The 20,043-nt window shown below is 28.4% G+C and overlaps 2 protein-coding genes across 6 annotated transcripts in view; one reads left to right on the plus strand and one right to left on the minus strand.

Moving 5' to 3' along the window:
- Positions 1-2,386, minus strand: part of LOC107451096 (uncharacterized) — a 44,814-nt gene extending 42,428 nt beyond the window's left edge. The window contains exon 1 of one of the 5 annotated variants that reach the window (XM_016067083.4): positions 2,293-2,386. The gene's annotated coding sequence lies outside the window, so the exon portion shown is untranslated. Of the gene's footprint in view, positions 1-1,778 lie in introns of all 5 variants that reach the window. The other 4 variants (XM_016067081.3, XM_016067084.4, XM_016067086.4 and 1 more) reach the window with 4 other exon arrangements.
- A 360-nt stretch (positions 2,387-2,746) lies between these two features.
- On the plus strand, positions 2,747-19,696 carry Cdk5 (Cyclin-dependent kinase 5). The gene is made up of 11 exons (XM_016067091.4): positions 2,747-2,905; positions 5,881-5,969; positions 7,760-7,827; positions 9,971-10,088; positions 13,095-13,190; positions 13,285-13,359; positions 14,360-14,456; positions 16,140-16,209; positions 17,017-17,077; positions 17,398-17,478; positions 19,391-19,696. Exons 1-11 carry the CDS (start codon positions 2,869-2,871, stop codon positions 19,487-19,489), a joined length of 891 nt encoding a protein of 296 aa, XP_015922577.1. The 5' UTR covers positions 2,747-2,868; the 3' UTR covers positions 19,490-19,696.
- The last annotated feature ends 347 nt before the right edge of the window (positions 19,697-20,043 follow it).

A 20,043-nucleotide genomic window follows, 5' to 3' on the forward strand; every position in this document is an offset into this window, starting at 1 on the left:
ATATATTAAAAAATCAACACATAAGGCAAAGAAAGAAAATATTTTCAAAAACTGCCACTACTAATAAAAATTATTTAACTGGTAAATTTCTATATATTTTTCTCTATATTCAAAACAAATTTGCTAATAATTGAATCCAAATTTCAAAATCCATAAAAATCATTGTCCATAGTAAAATGTCAACTTAAGTTATTTTCACTATGAGAACAGTTTAAAATTATTTTCTGAAACTTCCGTTTTTCCAAAAGTTAAATTTGTGATTTGTAAAGTTAAACTTGTGAAGGTACCGCTAAATGGTAATAAATTTGCCCATAACAGACTCCTGATCATTCTATTTATTTAAAATATTATTCAATAGAAAAAATACAATCTTAAATATCTCATACTTCTTTTATATTAAAATTCATAATAAAAAAAAAATCTTAACATTAATGCTAAAAATTTTATACTGTAAAACAGTGAGATTAATGTTAAGAATGCTAAAATATGATATTTTTATATTTACTGACTATCAAAGGGGAAACTTTTTATTGGCACTGCTAAAATAACATTTAGATAGAAGTAAATAACATTAGAAAGAAGCTTAGTTACCAGTAGCACTACAGTATAATGACTGAAGGTGGCAACCTTCAGTCATTATACTGTACTGCGTTATCATATTCGCATATTTATGAAACAAAAGTGTATTTTTTTACTTTTAATTTAAAGCATTAATTGTTAAAAAAAAATATCTTGGAAATACTTTTTAATGGTTTAGTCCCGTTTAATTAAAAAAATTAATTGAGAAGATTTCCATATTGTTATCTGTGGCAGAATAATCGGTAAGTCTAGATAACTTACATGGAAGGGCCCATGAGAAACTAAAAAAAAAAATAATAATAATCACAGAAGGAGACCAACTTGAAGGGTATACTATGTAGCTACCCTTAGCCAACCCTATACATTTTTTTTTTTAACAGCAAATTCAAAATTTTTGGCAAATTGGCAATTATTGTGCTTTTTGGCAAGGCAAAACATATCAGGATAGGCATATTCCTAATCCTTTTTGAAAAAAAAAAAATTCACAACCCTGTATGCATTAATATAACTGACTTAAATGAAGTAGAATAATTTTCAGATCTCTCTCAAAAAAAAAGAAATTGATCAGCTTAACATTTAAAAATATATTTAAATTAGTTATAGAATAAAAATTCACTGAAAATTAATTATACAGAATGCAATTTTACTACTAGTCAATTACATGATAATGATAAGCTTGAGACAGCAGGACTTGGCTAGAGACAGAGCAACTAGTTAAAAATAAATAAATGAAATAAAATCAGCTTCTAAACATCATGAGGAGGGGGGTTGCCAGAGCCTACGAAGAGGTTGGACTTCCCTGCCCTGCAGTCGCTGCAGGCCTTCACCTCTTAAACTACCCCACAGAAGAGGATTTGTATTCTTTTAATGCCATAGAAATAACAAAAACTATTCAAGCACACCATGAAATATGATTCTACAGAGGATACGACACCAACCAACCAACCAACCAACCAAAATCAGCTTCTAAGAACAAAGTTGAAAACATTTTAAAAATATAACCTGATGCCCTTAGTTTCCTTAAATTAAAAACAAACTTGCAATATAAACACAAGCTAATCTAAGATTATCCCTTATACAGTTATTATTATAATACTAATGTAGGGTTTTAAAAATTTGTTCTTTTGGTAATCTAATAAAAACGAGCCCTAACAGTAAACAGAATTGAAATTTAAATAAAGCAAATTAGAATCAATTACATGAATCAAGCAATGTGAATTAAAATCAAGGAAGTCCTAAATAAAATATTAAATTAATTAAACTTATATGTATAAAATCATTAATGCATGGAACATTTTATCATGCTAATAAATTAAATTTACAAGTGTATGTATTTTATATATTAAAACATTTTCTAAGATATAAACATAGATATTAATAATGTTATGCCAGCTACACTTATTTTAGATTACGTAAATATGAATCTCAAGTTGGACATAATTAGTACCAACCGCTTTTATGATACCAACCAGTATCATTTCAAATTACGACAGGAACTTTAGGCTTAGGTGTTGCATTCTGGGAAGGGGATAAACGTAAATGCGCGACACCATAAAGGGAGTTACAATTAACCTTTTGGTGGTCGAAAAACTAATAAAATGCCCTCAGCCAGGTAAATTAAGTTGCTAAGAAATATAAAATGCAAGTGGATTTTTAATACATACACAAAATTAAGCATAAAATACAAGTCGATAGCCGATAACATAACATTACCGTCAACAACAACAAATGAAATCCCGCTTTCGAATCGATTAACACTAAAATAATTCCTGATATCGATATGATTAAAATAATACGAACTTGAATGAAGAGCTATGATTGGCTACAAGAGACTGTCCAAAAATTTAACTGTACGTGCAATTTTTTTGTTAATTTATATAAGTTAAAACTTTCTAGCATTATTTCCTCAAATTAAAAGTTGATTTTTAAAGAAAATTTCTGTCTCTATGTCAGTCCCTGAAATCATTTTTTTTATTTATCGCTTAGTGACTACATTTAGATTTTTCGAAGAGAAACATTTTTTGCTATTTAAATCCAAAAGTTTTTAAATTTTCTTGCCTGATACATTTTTTCAAAATTTTTTTATCGTTCCTTTATGAAATTATATATTTATTTATATTAAAATTAGATATTATTTTCATCAGGAATAAAAAAGTAATCGTTATCGAAAATTAAGAAATGGTGTTTATTTATTATGAAATTTTTGTAATTTGGCAACAATATGTTTAAGTCAACGGATTAATGTGCAATTAAATTTAAATATAATTTTATAAATTTTCTCATGTTATAATGCAAAAATATGAAAAACTGGAAAAAATCGGAGAAGGTAAAAAATATAAATGAATGTGCTTGTTAAGATTTACACTTGTAAATTAGTACTAATTCATAACTAAACGTTAGTATTTATAAGATGTTTATTTCCTATTTTGCTTAGTTTTGTTTGTTCATTGCATTTTCAATTTTATCGTAAGTGAAATAATTTTTTTTTTCAAGGTATGGTTAAATTCTGCGAGTTTTAAATTTTGCAGGTTGATTCATTTGCAAAAACTTGTGCAGAAGGAGTTGTTTTGTCATTTGCTGGGGAAAAAAAAAGAAGCTAGAATCAAAATATAAATTATCGCTTTGGATATCAAGAATTTATACAAATTTTTAACCTAGCTCAACTTTATGCTATGTTAGGAAAATAGTGACACTCGATACATTCCTAATATCCCAAGTAAAAATAGTATAATGATCATTCACTTGTTATTTTTAATAACCAATTAACTTTACAAAATGTTGATTGGTTCATTCATTAAAAAATGTTCAACAATGTTGTTGCTGTGAGGGTTTGCTGTTCTAAATAAAGAGTTGTCCCTATTTTTATTTATTTTTTCAAAAATCATCAAGTAGACAGGAGTGTGGTGATTGGCTGTTTGTAATGTATGATAATTTTCTTCATGTTTCAGATGAGTATGGTCTTTTATTAACAGAGCATGAGTGTGTTGATATTATGAGTAATATTTCGAATATGACTAATTGTGGAATTCATTTTTTAAATAGGTATCCGTTTTTAGTTAAAAGGGACTTTTCCGCAAATGATCGGAAAAAGTACATTATTTTTGTAGTTTACTCCAACTTCTTTGTAACAAATGTAGTTGACTACAACTATTTGGTTTTAAATGTAGTGATTACAAACTACTTTAGAATTGTAGTTATTACTACTTTAAGGAGACGAACTTACGATAAATGTAAGGGATTAATTGAGAAAAAAAAATTTTGAATTTATTTGCTTAACCTTTAACTTTTTAAGATTTTCTAGACAGTGCATATTCAATTTAAGAAATACTTGAAATTTTTTATTGTTTTTTTATTTATTTCCTCTAAGAAATTAAGTACATCGATAATATGTTTCCTTGTTTTGAAATTACATCAAACTTTCATGATTGTACATCTGCATGTAAAAGTGTGACCAAAGTGATTAAATTATCTATTTTCCATAAGAGCTAATTTAAATATTTAGTTACATATGATTCTAAATACATAATCCCTGTTAATGCAAGGCTGTTTTTATTCCATCCATTGACAGACCTACAAACGTTTGTACCCATCAAATGCGAAAAATTAGTTGCTTTAGAGCAGTGTTTCTTTAATAAATTAACATTAAAAGTAATTGCAAGGAATCGCTGCAAACTACTGTTTTAATGTTATCCCATTGCTCGCTATGCTACTTTTTAAAAAATGTAGCACACTACTAACTACAACAAAAAGTCGGGACTACAGTTGTTTCACTACTTGTAATGCACTATTTCTGACCACTGCCTAGGAATACGGAAGTCTTGCGTCCTATTAGCCTGCGATTTCCAAAGTCTCACCGATTACAACAAAGAACAACATTTTAAATCAGGACAGAATACCAAACATTTATTAAAATTATGTGAATGAAAGGTAAAATACGATTATATAACATAGAGATTAAAATACTGAAACTTTAGAAGTATGAATTCTAACAAAAAATATATGTTAAAAAAATTTCTAAAAAATTAATTATTTAAATTATTTTTAAAAAATTTCAATTCTAAAGGAGCAAAAAAATATTTTATTGATGAACAATTATGCTGTCAGTAAATAGATGCTAAGCACAGTAGAACATGCAAATTTAAAAATTCAGCATTTTATACCAGACACTTCCAGTTATTATATTTGAATACCATACATTTGAATTTGATACCATGCGTAGAACTGGAAAATTGGTACAAAAATTTTTTTTTTAAATGTAGGAAATTCAATGCAAATTTGTTATTATTATTATTATTATTATTTTTTTTTTCAATTTTGTAAATTTTAAAGTGACATATTTGTCACCCAAGTGTATGATTTTAGCAACATTTTTTGCCAAACCTTATTTATCGAATTTTATTATTTGTTTTGTATTATTAATCGAATTTTGTTATCAAAAACATGTTCCGAAACATGTTCCATATGCACTGCTCTATAAGCTTTCTGTATGAAACTAAGACAGGGTTGCCACAGGCGACTAAAATGCAACTATTTTCGGCATAAGGCGACTAAGGCAACTTTTTTTGCCTGAAAAAGCTTTAAAAAAAAAAAAAAGCAACTATTTTCAGGAAAATTAAACTATTGGGAGACTTTTCTAAACTCCTAGCAATGTTTTTTTTTTTAAGCCTAAATTGAGTGGAAAATCTGAACTCCACAAGATAGTTTCTGAACACACTGAACTTTTTTTTTTCCTTATAAAATAAAAAAATTTTAAAATTTTGAATTGCAAATTTAAGTCTTCACTTTTTAATTTGTTCAATCTGCACAGACTCCATTGTAAGTCTATTTCATTTCTCGATCGTTTTTCAATGATTATTGCTACGAAATTCAGCATGATTTTTAGAAAAGAAAAAAAATTAGTCTGATATTACGATGCATGAGTTTCGAATTTGAGTAATTACTTTTCATATGTATAAACATTTACGCTCATATAAAAATTATCATATTTGCCACCAACTTGACTGAATGGATCATGGTATATGACAATTAAGTCATTAACAAAATTTTAGTCATATTTTTGATGAATTTTTGTTCTTAACTAGGCAACTATTTTCCTATATTTTGGCTACTATTTTCATGTTTTAGGCTACTAAAAGCAACTATTTTGTTCAATTTTTTTCTGTGGCAACCCTGTTAAGAGATTTTAAAATAAGTTCCAGCATACGTTTTGTGAATATCTCTTTTGCACTCTTTAAATTAAATTAATTTAATTAAGGAATTAAATTGATTTTTGTTCAAATATTTTAATTATTGTTTTGATAGGTACTTATGGAACTGTTTTTAAAGCAAAAAACAGGGAGACTCAAGAAATAGTGGCCTTGAAAAGAGTTCGATTAGATGATGATGATGAGGTAATGAATTATATGCATGTATATTTTATGTGTGTAATACAAAAATAGCTATCTAATTTATAATTAAGAATAAAACAGGCTTTTTCATCATATTTGTCAAGCTTAATTATGATTCAAAAACCTTTAAAAAAGTTTGCTTTTTGTTTAATTGTATAGAGTTTTAGGTATTTGTAAATTAGCTGGCTAATAGAAAAAAAATTCCTGAGCGGAAATGGTTTTTAAAGTACTTAAGTGTGTCCCAAAGGCAAATTTATTTTCCGCGGTTGTAAGAGGTATTTACAAATTTGTTAAATAAATTATTAGTGGTCCCCTAAACTTGCAATCAATGTAAAGGGATTTTGAGTTTTTGTCTGTATTTTTATGACGAAATACAGTCCGAAACTAGAAACTTAAAGCTGGAAATTGTATTACTGTAATTCGAAGCTGTATTTTTGTCACAAAATAGCATATTTCATCATAATTGTGAATATAACGTATTCTCTACATAATAATTTTACATTTAAATTTTCTTAGTTAACTTTATTAAAGACATGTCGACACAACACATTTGGTTCTGAAAACTGCCATTGAGGACATTTTATTAGTTTTATCGCTGTGTATAAATCAATCACAATAATTGCACTATAAGTACTGCTATAATAATGATTTACATTATATACCATGCATCAAAAATACAGCTAACATTATTAAAAAACATTAACTACTTTTCAAAAAACATGGAACTATTTATACTTTAAGATCATTATTATTTGATATATTCTATAACTATTCAGTTTATATTACAGATAATGACTATAAGCTGTTAATTTTTATCAATTTAAATATTGGTTTTAATTCTTTTTTGTTAATATTTAGGCAGATTTTTTAGCTCATGTAAAACTAAAGTGGTCGCCAATAATAGCCAAAATTCAACTTGTAAAATTCTTTTTGATTCTCAATATTTTTTGTTAATGCTGCTATATACAGGAAAAGCTTTGATGGTTATAGGTAAAGTGACAAAATTTTAAATGGCAACACCAACTTTTTTTATTGAATAAGTTAAGAACTTATAAATGGAGCTGTAACGATTTTTTTGGCACAAGAAATTGTGATGCTAAGCCTTTCCCAGTAGTTGCCATTTTCGACCACCCATGAAAAGGAAGATGGGAAATTATAAAGGAAGCATTTTATATTATACACGATGTTCATATGTCTGCAAAGTTATGTTATTAACACATTTTACATAAACATTATCTATAAATCATGATTCTATGTTCATTGATATGTAAACTAATTGTAACTTACGAAATATATAAATGTTTGCTTAAATCGATTATTAATATTTACAAGCATTCAATCCAAGTGTTGTTCAAAATTTATTCCAATAATAGTACATTTATTGTTTAGTGCAATTATTGGAATAAATTTCTTAATGCATGTTAAAATAGTTTTAGATTAAATATTCCGGACAATTAACATTTATATAATAGATTCTTATTCTCTGTGCCAAAATTTTTGATATTATTTATCAAAACAAAAAAAAAAGAAGAGTTTAATGTCAAAATTATTAAAGAATGTTAAAGATGGATAACTTGAAGTTTTATAATTACGCATACTCATAATTATGTTCTGCACAAAAATTTTGCGTTTTTGACATTGTGTTCAAAAGAGGTTTTTAATATGGTTGCTTAAACTGTCAATTAACAAAAACTTGACGATACGAAAACATATGAGCGTGTAAGGATTGGTAATATCTTTTAGTTACTTCTTTTTTCTTGTGGATTTTTAATTATTTTGCATAATATTTTTAGGGTGTTCCAAGTTCAGCATTGAGAGAAATATGCTTGCTGAAGGAGCTAAAGCACAAAAATATTGTTAGGTAAGCATAAGAATCTAATCTATTGAAAGAAAAAAAAAATCTTACTGTTTTTATTTTTTTAGACCTACAGGGTTCATAGTTGTATTGATATTCTTGATAAAAGATCATTTGTCTTGATTTTTCTGTTTTTTGTACTAATATCTCTGATTTTTGTGTGTCTGCAATGCCTTATGTATTTTGTGTGTTATTCGGTGCATGTGTTATTCGGTGTTTGTAAAAAATATCTTTTTGAAAACAGATTTTTTCTTTGCCGTATCAATTGTTCTGAATTACAAAAATTTCATGATTTTCTCTTTAATATTTATCAGAAACTATTTGTTTTATCGTGATCATAAAGTTTTTGAAAATATTTTTAAATTTTATTGATTTTATGTTTATAAAAAAAGAACTTTAAAAGGTCGAAAAAAATACTAATTTTTATTACTGTGCAGATCCTAATTATGATATTTTTTTGTTTGGAAAGTGATTAAAAATATTTGAGTGCATAAAAGGTGCTTATTTTTTGTTGAAAAATTTGCCGAGTGTCTGTTGTCTTTTTGTTACAATTCTTGCAAATTGTTTTTCACCTGCATTGATAATTCTTAAAATTATTATTAATCGTAAATTATAAAAATAGATTTCTGCAGAAGGTTAAAATATGAAGAGGTATAGGGAAATTTTGAAGAATCAATTCAACATAATATAGTTTTCAAGTTAAAGTAGTGAAGGAAAAAAACTGTATAGGCTGCCCTATTAGATACGCCGAACATATCCAAATTTAATGTTTCACATCATAAACACAGTGGCGTATCTTCATGGAATTATGGTACTCTAGTTTAATTTTTTTAGAACTGCATCTACTCCCGATACTGGGAGGCCAGAGAACTTTTGTTCAACTTAAGTTCTTGATTTAATTTTTGTGTTAGATGTTTTGTATTTTGTATATTTCATATCTTTCTGTATTTGTATTTTTCTTTTCTTTTGATCTCTGTACGGCGTTAGGATAATGTCTATATCGCCTGCTGCATTGGGGAAAAAAAAGTTTGAATTTTTTTTTGTCAATAGTTTGCCCTATTTGTGTTCAAAATTTAAAATATTTAATTGACTAATTCTTCTTTTCATTAAAAGTCTGGCTTATTAGGTGATTCATCTGCAGAAAAAAATTTATTATTTTCTTACAATCTTTGTGTCATTCAAAATATAATAAATTGAAAAAGTCTTTCTTTGTTCATAAGTTAAATCGAGCTAATTTACATGAATACATAAAATTGTATAATTATATTTATTAAAACTAGGGTAACTTGATTTGGGACCAGTCACAGATTTTTTTTATTTAAAATAATTTTTTTTTTCCTTTGCTGCTAGGACTATGTCTACCGAGCTTGTTATTTTCAACGAATACAGATGTGAGTTTTAAAATGATAGATTTTAAGACTTGATGGATTAAAATTTTCTATCCAACATAATTTGATTTTATTAATAATGTTAATAAAAATTGCAAAATTTAATAGTTTAAACCTATAGGACCATCCACGAATTACATGCATTGTTCAGAAAAATAACCATCCCCGCAGGATTCATTTTTTCAAACTTTTTGGGAACTGAGCCATTTCATACAAAAGAAAACCCAATTAACAATTTTCAATTATTAAGTTTTATAGTGAAGAATTCAAGGGTCATACTGTAATTTATTATTTCCAGGAAATGCAGTAAAAAATCTTGTAGGAGGCTCACAATTATTGATTCATCTCTTTTATCAGATTTTAAGAATATATTTGGATTAGTAATCATATCATAGAATTTTTAAATAGTCAATTGATAGATCATCTGCTAAATTTCTCTTGAATGAATATTACAAACCATAATATTTATGAGAATTTTTTCAAACGACTCTCAATTTTATACTAAAATATAACAGGAAAATTCGAAATTGTTTTGTTTGAAGTCTTGATTAATAATTTTGACACATGTGTTCAATTGAAATATCAGTATGAAAGGCCATTGTATGTGGAAAAATATCTAATAAAGTTGTAAATTTTTCACAAAAAGAAAGCTGTTGTAGATAATTTGATGTAAAATTTGTTTAAATATGTTCAATGTTTTTTATTTTATAATTTGTTTCTTGATTTGTAGTTTTGTAATTGAATATAGCACTATGTTTTAGATTACATGATGTACTTCACAGTGAAAAAAAGTTAACCTTAGTTTTTGAACATTGTGATCAAGATCTGAAAAAATATTTTGACAGTTTGAATGGTGAAATAGATGCTGATGTTGTCAAAGTTAGTATATTTATCCATATTGTTTATACTATTTTTAAAGATTTATTAATATTCTGAAAAATTATCTCTACTCTTTCAGAAAAGTGTAACTGTAACTTCACTAAAGCATTGCTGCACATTCTCATTTCTGTTTTCAATTAAGAAAAACCCAAATATTTGCTAATATGTTAGTGTTTTTTTTAAAGGAAATTTTTATATATTGATGCTAATGCATCATAATTTAATCTTCTCTCTCTTTTTTTTTTCGTACATAAAAGATAACTATAAATAAAGCTAAACAACATCAATAACAAAAAAAAATGGAACTTGTCTTTAGATCTTGTCTTTAGAATTGAAACTGTAGTATATCCATTTTTTTGTGCTTTATTCGCATTGCTATTTCATATATAGCACATTGTCATCCCTATCTTCATTTTAATAAGTTACTAAATTATTAATTGTTTATGATTAGATTTGCTAGTTTGACGTTGCACGAGAATTCGCTATGATTTCCGCAAATTATAAAAAAAATTTCCTGAAATCTCAGAATTTTTCAAAATGCTGTTATTTGCGCGAAAATAATTTCGAATTTGAGAATTCCGGTTTTTTAATACTTCACTTAAATTTTAATAGCATTGAGAACGCTTCTGCGGCTTCAAAATTCAATGTAGAAATATTTAAAATAGGTCACTAACAAAATGATGGAAAATAATTCAGAAGTGCTGCAATTTCTGTCAAATAAGAAGGCTTTTCTACCCTTTCAATGATAAATTAATAATTAAAGATACCACACTAAAGTATAATGAAATTGTAAACGGGTTAAAAGGTTTAGTGAACTCCTCCTCTGACCAAGAAATTTACTGAAATTTGAGATAGTTCATGGCTATCGCACTGGGCGGAACAATAAAACATAAGCGACAATAATTTTACAATGTTTTGTATCAAGATACTACTCATTTAAATATAAATATTCATTATCAGGGGTCTGTCCAGGCCGAATTTACTACCGTTTAGCGGTACCTTCACAAATTCAATTTTAGGTAAGACGGTAGTTTCACAAATTCAACTTTAGGAAAAATGGTAGTTTCACAAAATACTTTTTCTTAAAATTTTATTTTTGTAACCCTTTAAGAAACGATACATCTATATTTTTACCATGTTTTTCTGTTGACTTTTTAATATAATTTTTAATTTTTCACAAATTATGTCAAAATTTTCACAAATTAGGTACCTTTCAAAGAAACCTAGACAAACCCCTGATTATGTATAAAAGTGAAGGAATTAATTTTTCAACTCTTTTATGTGCTTATGTTTTATTATTTTGTCATGTTTCAATCCATATATTGTGTGTAATTCTATTTTTAATTTGCTTTTCCTTACTTTCATCTTTTTTTTGCGAATTTCAGCCCTTTTTTTCCCTATGAAAAATTACAACTTCACCTAAGTTCTGAAAGTTATGTGTTATTTCGAATAGTTAAATTAGATGTCATTTCAATTAGTTAAATTATATACTCTTATGAAGTTATCAATGTAACCCTGTTCTTAATTAACAGAATTGTTTCTAGTACTATATAGTAAAATATGCGAAAAGTATATTGTCTTAATGGTTAGCATATCTGACGCCCGGTGGCTGAGCGGTAGCGCTTCGCGCTGTTGTGCCACAGGTCCCTGCTTCGATCCTCATGCCGGACAAGGTTGACTCAGTCTTTCATCCCTTCAGTGGGTCGATAAATTAGTACCAAGCATGCTTGGGAACTAAACACTGGGGGTTCTGCGTTCGGCTGACCACCTGACCAGAACATCTGCTCCTGCACCCCAGAGCCCAAGGTCAAGAAAACTGAGATGGGCACAGTAGGCCTTGGCCCTCTAGGGCTGTCGCGCCGCTGAGTTTAGTTAACATATCTTTCGGTGGTTTCCCTAAGCTTTGTATTCAGCGCTATTCAGTTCAGGAATGCTACAGTTTGAGGGTCAGAGGAGCATAGCTGACAACTCTACTGGATTTTCCAGTAGACTACTTGATTTTTCTGGTTTTTAAGCATTTTAAAAAATTCTTTAAAATTGAGTTAGTTTTCTTTTAAAAAAGTCCCTATTGAAATAGAATTTTTACTCAGATATTTGCTTGCTTGAATATTGAAATAAGTGTATTTGTGTATTTTTGAAAGCTAGCCTCATTTATAAAAATCAGTTTAAAACTGTTTTTGTTCTAAAATGTTCAGTTTATTTTTTATTCAAAACTACCTTTTTAAATTAATCAAAAAGAAATATTTTAACTATCTTTGATGAATTAAATGCCTATTACTATTCGAAATGTTCAGTAAACATAATACGTTATTTTTCAAGCCCATTTAATGTCATTCATAACAGAAAAAATATTGCAGTTTTTCTATTTTTATGACTATGAACTCCCTTTGCTAAAAATATTTAGTGCATTGTTATGAAATTTATATTTCATAAAATCTAGTGGATTTTTTCCTATCCATGTTGGCAGCTATGGAGGAATAGAGTGCCCACACTGTGTGAGCGGCAGATTGCATTTTCCTTATCTTTATTCTTTTCTTATCTTTCCTTTTTTTTCTGTGCTAGCAATAAATAGAAACATGTAAATATTATCCCTATTTTATTGATATTTTACCTCTGTATGTGAAATAATAAATTTTTAATTTGAAGATAGTTTTTTTTTTTTAATCCATGTGTTTGCATAAAAACTAAACAATTGGTTTTATTAATTGTTTTAAATCTTCTAAAAGAAACATTTATTTCAACTTTTGTGTATTTGTCTTTTGTTTTCTCTTTTAGATTCAGAATTTAGGTGAAACTCAAATAAGGGGGAAATTTTGTTAATTTAAAGGAATTTTAAAAATTACATTTCCCAAGAAATTCTCTGTCCCAGACTCTTTCCCAAAGTCTTAACATTATTCTTACCTTCTTAGAACTTTGTTGATTCTGGTACCCCTAGTTATTAACTCTGTAATTTATAAATATTAAGGTTTATGAGTGTTGATTTTTTTTTTTCTTTCTGATTTACAGTCATTCATGTACCAACTTTTGAGGGGATTAGCTTTCTGCCACAGTCATAATGTTCTTCATAGAGATCTCAAACCACAAAATTTGCTCATTAATAAGGTAACAACCTAAACAAAGTTTTAACAAAAATGTTTTTCTACTATAAGTGTTTGATAACTTTTACAGCTCAGGTGTATTTTGCTCTCTGTTTCAGAATGGAGAACTGAAGTTAGCAGATTTTGGTCTGGCACGTGCTTTTGGTATACCTGTCAGGTGTTATTCAGCTGAAGTAATAAAGTGTTTTTTTTCTCTCTCTCTCTCTTTCAATTCAATCAGGGATGAAAGACTTTTACGAAAAAGCAGAAATCCTCTTCCTCCCAATGTTTAAAATTCCCCAAAATGTTCTGAAAACGTAATTGCTCCTCATAACTGCGGAAACTCAAGCCACCCGAATGATACCCGGACTTGGTGTGATCTTTTTTCCCTGCAGTAGCCTCTTGAGAAAGAATGATCATCAGAAGGAAATGGGTGGAGCTTCGGCAGGTGTGCCGTTGCCTTGACAACCCAACTTTTAGAGCAAAGAGGATGAGGTTCTTAGTTGAGTTCTAAGCTGTTTTGGCCACCGATATTCAATATGGGGTTATCCTCTATGGTGCGGCGCATAATGAGTTTGTGCATCCGTGCATTATAGTTCTCTTGACAGTGTTCCAAAAACGTAATTTTTTAGGGGATCCAATTGATACAGATCCCCCTCCCGACTGCGGAAACCCCAGCCGTCCGAACAATAGTTGTACTTGGCGCCAATTTTTTTCCCTTTAGTATGCTCTTAAGAAATAATGATTTAGCTGTCTAAATGCTTCTGACACTTTTAATATGAAATAAAAGTCTCATGGCAGAGTTAGAACTTCTGTTTTTATATATCTTATTGATATCACAGTATTCCATAGAACACTCTCCCCCCACCTCTTCCCAGTGTCTACATTGTAAAAGTTAAGCTTTTTTTTATTTTTTTCCACTTTCATGCCTGATTAAATATTTTATTTCTTCATAAGGCTTGAACTTTTTTGGTCTTTAGTTTGTAAGTTATAAATATAATGTGATGTCTTAATGCAATTTATATATCAAAAAGAATTGTAAACTACTTTTAAATTTAGGAAACACACTTGTAAACTACTTTTAAATTTAGGAAGCATTCATTGCATAAAATGTGGACAATCGTTTTGTTTTTACATTTAAACTAAATGATTTTTTTTTTAAATTCATTTTGTAATTTTTTTTATGTATTGTAGGTAGTCACACTGTGGTACCGACCACCAGATGTTCTATTTGGTGCAAAACTTTATACAACGTCAATTGACATGTGGTCAGCTGGATGCATTTTTGCTGGTAATCTGATTTGCTTAAAATAGATCTTTTGAAATTATCCAATAGTCAATTCTGAACATTGCTGTTCATGCATATATTACAAAATATGTGTATTTAAATTTGTTTTATAAACTTTTAAAAGTTTGAAATTACTGTAATTTATTATTTGATTTTAGCAGTATTTTGAACAACTAATTCACAAAATTTTTGACAGATATCTGGATAGCAAAATAAGGTTTATTTTAACTCAACAAAAACCTTTTAATGTAAACCTAATAAGGTTTGTAATGCATTTTACATGTCAACCTTCTAACTTTAAAACAACCTTCTATATAAAAAATCTTAAATCAAAGTTGACTAAGGGTTTTCAAGCTTGAAAAAATTCATTAATAAAGCTAGTCTCAAGGTGAAAATAATCTTAAATCTAGGTAATTATAAGGTTTCTTTTTGCAAAGTCTTGTATGCTTAGTAACAGTTCACCTTGCCTTGAATTTACAATGCAATTTAATCCTATCGCTAGAGTGACGTCATTATGGACTTAAGTGACAATACTCTTTAAAAAATAATTTTTAATCCTTTTGGGATGAAAGGTTTAAAACTGCAATATTTTTGCTTAATTGCAAAAAGATTTTTAGTACAAACATTTTAGTCACAATAGAAAGAAAATTCCACCATAAGGTTACATGTTTTCTGGGTCTTATTGTGACAGTAAAGGAATATTTTTAAGTTATGCAACGTCAGTATCAGTAGTCAGGGGTCTGTCCAGGCCGAATTTACTACCGTTTAGCGGTACCTTCACAAATTCAATTTTAGGTGAAACGGTAGTTTCACAAATTCAACTTTAGGAAAAACGGTAGTTTCACAAAATACTTTTTCTTAAAATTTTATTTTTGTATCCCTTAAGAAACGATAAATCTATATTTTTACCATGTTTTTGTATTGATTTTGTAATATAATTTTTAATTTTTCACAAATTATGTCTAAATTTTCACAAAATAGGTACCTTTCAAAAACGGTAGTTTCACAACGGTAGGAAAAACGGTAGTTTCACAAAATACTTTTTCTTAAAATTTTATTTTTGTATCCCTTAAGAAACGATAAATCTATATTTTTACCATGTTTTTGTATTGATTTTGTAATATAATTTTTAATTTTTCACAAATTATGTCTAAATTTTCACAAAATAGGTACCTTTCAAAAAAACCTAGACAGACCCCTGGTAGTAATCTTCTTGTGTATATGGAGGGTTTTTATGATATTTCACCGTCCAGGCCTGCTTAGACGGGCTTCAATATCGGCCAAGTTAATAGGATTTTGTGATCTTATGTGATTTCATTTCGAAATTGTTTTTTAAAATGAAATTTTTGATGAAGCACTTTTTTAAAGTTCATAAAACCATGAAAAGGCATCAAGGAACAGTGGTTAAAAGCCACTGCTGTTGGTTCACCAGTTTGTTTTGTTTTCAGCTGATACTTAGTTTTTCTGTCACTTTGAAAATATTCAATGTATTGTTTTTATTTATGAAGTATGTATTGTGTATTCAAAACTTGTTGTAATTTTTATTTTGTTCTTTTATTCTCTAAAAAATATCTGTTAGGGATCTCATATAATGAACTAAAAAAAAATTATAACTTCCCTCCTTATTAATTTTATTGGTTTCTTTTTCTTTCTTTCATAATTAAAAAAAAGAAATTGTTATTTCAGAACTTGCTAATGCTGGTAGACCATTGTTTCCTGGAAGTGATGTTGATGACCAGTTAAAACGCATTTTTAAGTATCCTTTTTGCCCTCAAAATATTTTTCAAACTCTTCTTATTTCCTTATAATTTAATTTATGTATCTGCTTGTTTACCTGTTTTTAATTTGTGTAAAATACAAAAAGTTAGAAAGAATGTTATTTAGAACGATAGAGAATGTTAAAAAGAAAACAATGAAAATATAAAAATGACAACCGAAGCTGACGTCGTAAGAAGTCATTGAAACACAAAAACTCTTAAATCAAAACAGTATGACAAAAGTCTAAAAATTGCTCTCTCTGTACCCGAAAGGTTTTGTAAAAAGTTCAAGAAAAGAGAAAAGAAGTGCAAAATACAAAAGTAAATTGCATAAACTTCACAGCTAAGCAAAGGAAAACATCATTGAAAAAACTTACTTAAAAATATTCCTATTTCAAACCAAAACACAGTTTGGTTAAAGAGTTTCAGACGGTTGTGTGCTTTGGTTTGAAATAGTAATATGTTATCGCCTTTTTTTATCTGCAATTTTTTCCAAAAATAATTACTTGACACATTTTGTCATATTTATTTTCTTTATTTATTTATACAAATGCAAGCATTTAGCCACTAAGTCATTGGCCATTGTCTTACATCTCAATACTGTAAAGCAGTAGAAGTGAAATAGTTCCACACAATGCAAATTTTGATGGATTTAGTATTACCCAGGGTGCACCACAAAATGGCCTGATACATTACACCCCATTTATTTTGTTTTACTTAAAAGATATATTTATTTCAAAGGCATTTAAAGTTTTTTTAAATTCATTTTTTATTTTATTTATTATTATTTTCTTTAACGTTTTCATACTTTTGGGGACACCAACGGAAGAAACTTGGCCAGGAATGACTCAACTTCCTGATTATAAGGTATGTCTGCTTACTTTACTATTAATTTGAACGAATTCTCAACATCTATATTTTCCATGAAAATTTTTATGAAATAGTGTTCGAATGTTTTTCTTTTATATACTTTAAATTTTAAAAAAAAATTCTTTCCATATATTTAGAATATTCATTGGATGAACAGCATTAACAATTTGCACCTCAAAAAAATTAATATTTTTCAATGTGAATTGTTCTTGCTGTTAGCTAATGAAGCTGTCGGTAAAACTTATAGTAGTTTTTTTTATGGCTATTTTATTTCTTGCTTGTGGTTTCTAATTGCTTATGTCTATTTTTTTTTTCAGCCTTTTCCTCTTTACCATCCAACAGCTAGTTTTTCTCAAGTAGTACCAAAACTTAACTCTAAAGGAAAAGACTTATTACAAGTAAGTATTAAGTGTATAAATTTTATAACACAAAATTTTCAGGGTTTTTCTTTAAGTGAGAACATAGGGCATAGCGTCATTGCTAGTTATTTCTGTAAATAGTGCTTACTATACCAATTATGTATGTTTAATTTTATTTTAAAACCGTCGTTGAGCAGCCGACCCAGTCGTTGGGTTTAAGACTACTAATATTCAACTCCATAGGCTTGTAATTTTAAACCCAATGCAGAAGACAGGCAATCTCCTGGATCAAGTATTGAGAGAAATTTGGCTTTGTGGGAGATTAATTTGATGGAACTAACCCGCGCTTGTGTTGTATGGAGAGGAAAACGCAAAAACCTCCCATGGTTAGCTTGAAGGCAAAGGGACTCTTAAGCCATGATCCATCTACGATAGAAGATATTTTACATCAGCACCAAGGCTCGAAATTAACGTTGGTCCGTGACCACTAAAATCGGAGTCGGACCAGCATAAAATAATAAACAGTGGCCCGCCGGACCACCATCCGCCGCAGCCGATCTGCGTTTTAAAAAAAAAAAACTAGCGTGCGAGATCTCCGTAAAAAAAAAACATTTAAAATAATAAATAAAGCTAGCGCGCGATCCTGAGGAAGGCGAAGTTAAATCTTGTTTTGCGCATGCGTTACATCGGCTTATTCACTTTTTTTTTTTTTTTTTTTTTATACGAAATTAATATTAATCAAAAAAAATGCTTTTTAAATCAAAAATTTATGATTTTAAAAAAAAAAAAAAAAAAATCTTGATTTTTTCAATCAAAAATTTTAATATTTTTTTTTTATTTGCAGCTAATAGGAACGCGTAGACGGACCAGTAAAGTTGTGCGGACTAGTAAAATGTTTTAGTTACTGGTCCTATGGACTAGTAATTTTTTTTTAATTTCTACCCCTGAGCACTGTGGTCGGATGCAGAATTTGTATCGACCAGCCATTGCTGGGATTTGAACCCGGTTTGCCTCATTGCCCCTGATCCATCACAGCTCATATTTAAATGTTTGTTATTTTCAGTCTGCTATATATTGCATAATTTCACACCTTGCATATAATATTACAATAAATCATTGTGCAAAATTTCTACACTGTGCTACACGGCGACCGAATAATTAAAGGTAGCGAGTAAATAGCAGCTTGACTTAAAAGTGACAGAGTTTAACACTAGGGCTGCAATTGACCAATGGTATTTCTATTTAAATTTTTTAATATTTTTTCTTATTTTAATAATATGTGGAGGATATTGAAACCTTATAGGAACCTTATTTTAAGTTACTTTTCTTTCTGCTAATTCTTTGACTTAAATATGTTTCCATTTTTTGGTTTCTGCATTCTTTTATAGTTTTTGGCTCCGGAAATTTTTGGAAATCCAAGGTTCAGAAGTTTCAAAGAATCATCAATCACATTTATGTTTAAAAATTCTTGTATATTTTATTTAAAATATTAGAACTAGAATTTATATTTGGCATCTCTTTCATTTGTAAATATTTTTTCTGGTAGAATAATAAATGTGATTAGAGATAAAAGTATGCTTATTAATTTCTAATTTCAAAGTATGCTTATTAATTATTAATTTCAATTATGCTGCATATAACTTATTTAGAATTTCATGTTGTGAAAATATCAATGATATAAATTTATAAAGACATGAAATTTTTGAAATGTGTCATTAATGATTTTACTCAAGAAATTTTCAGGATTTTTGAGTTGGACTCACAATCAGCCCTGCATTTGTTAACATTTTAAATATTACTCATATTTTTGATGAAAATGTGGCTAGCAAAAATTTTAGTCTGGCTAGTACCTGTAGAACTGAAATTTCATTCACCAACTTAAATTTTATTTCCTTGATTTTCGGCTTATTTATATGTATTAATGGATCTTTTTATTATAATTTTTTGATAGAAACTTCTAGTTTGCAATCCAGCATTGAGAACATCGGCAGATGAAGCAATGTTACATCTCTATTTTAGTGATTTACCACCAGCCATTAAAAATGGATGATTCAATGTGATAGAATATTTTGTCTTAATTTGTTCATTTGTGAAGTACTCTGGTCTTTTAGACTTGCATTCATTGAAAATGAAAGAACAATGATCACCATGTGTTTAGCTAATGAGATAAGAAGTTGAAAAAATATGTCAAATCATTTGTTTTGCATTTTCACTCAAATCATTCTTATTTTGTTTTACATACAATCTAACTCTTGTATAGATCATCAGTAGTGTTTCAATATCTTATTTATTATATTTTTTATTTTTTTTAAAAAAGAGAAATTGGTATTTTTTTAATACTAAGTGTTCATATTTATATCTTTTGTGAGATTTATCAATCAGCTTGTTACTTTTAAAATAAAATATACTTGCATCTAAAAAGATAGGGTATACTTTGCTACATAGGCCGATGTGAAAGTATAGCAGTAGCACATAAGTACAGAAATGGGCATATTATAGTTCTCTATACAAGAACCTTCCTCTGTGTCTAAGCATCAAATCTATATCCTTTAGTAATATATGGTGCATAGCGTGTTTAGACAGTTCTTAAAGGTGCTTATTTTC

The sequence above is a fragment of the Parasteatoda tepidariorum genome, chromosome 8, assembly GCF_982258835.1.
Source record: "Parasteatoda tepidariorum strain Cologne lab strain chromosome 8, Ptep-v5.0, whole genome shotgun sequence".
Taxonomy (NCBI): domain Eukaryota; kingdom Metazoa; phylum Arthropoda; class Arachnida; order Araneae; family Theridiidae; genus Parasteatoda; species Parasteatoda tepidariorum.

Excerpts from the sequence above, each read along its gene's own strand:
- Cdk5 (XM_016067091.4), top strand. The coding sequence starts at position 2,869 with ATGCAAAAATATGAAAAACTGGAAAAAATCGGAGAAG. Across the intron at positions 5,970-7,759 it reads GATTAGATGATGATGATGAG|GGTGTTCCAAGTTCAGCATT; the intron begins GTAATGAATTAT and ends TAATATTTTTAG. Across the intron at positions 10,089-13,094 it reads TAGATGCTGATGTTGTCAAA|TCATTCATGTACCAACTTTT; the intron begins GTTAGTATATTT and ends TCTGATTTACAG.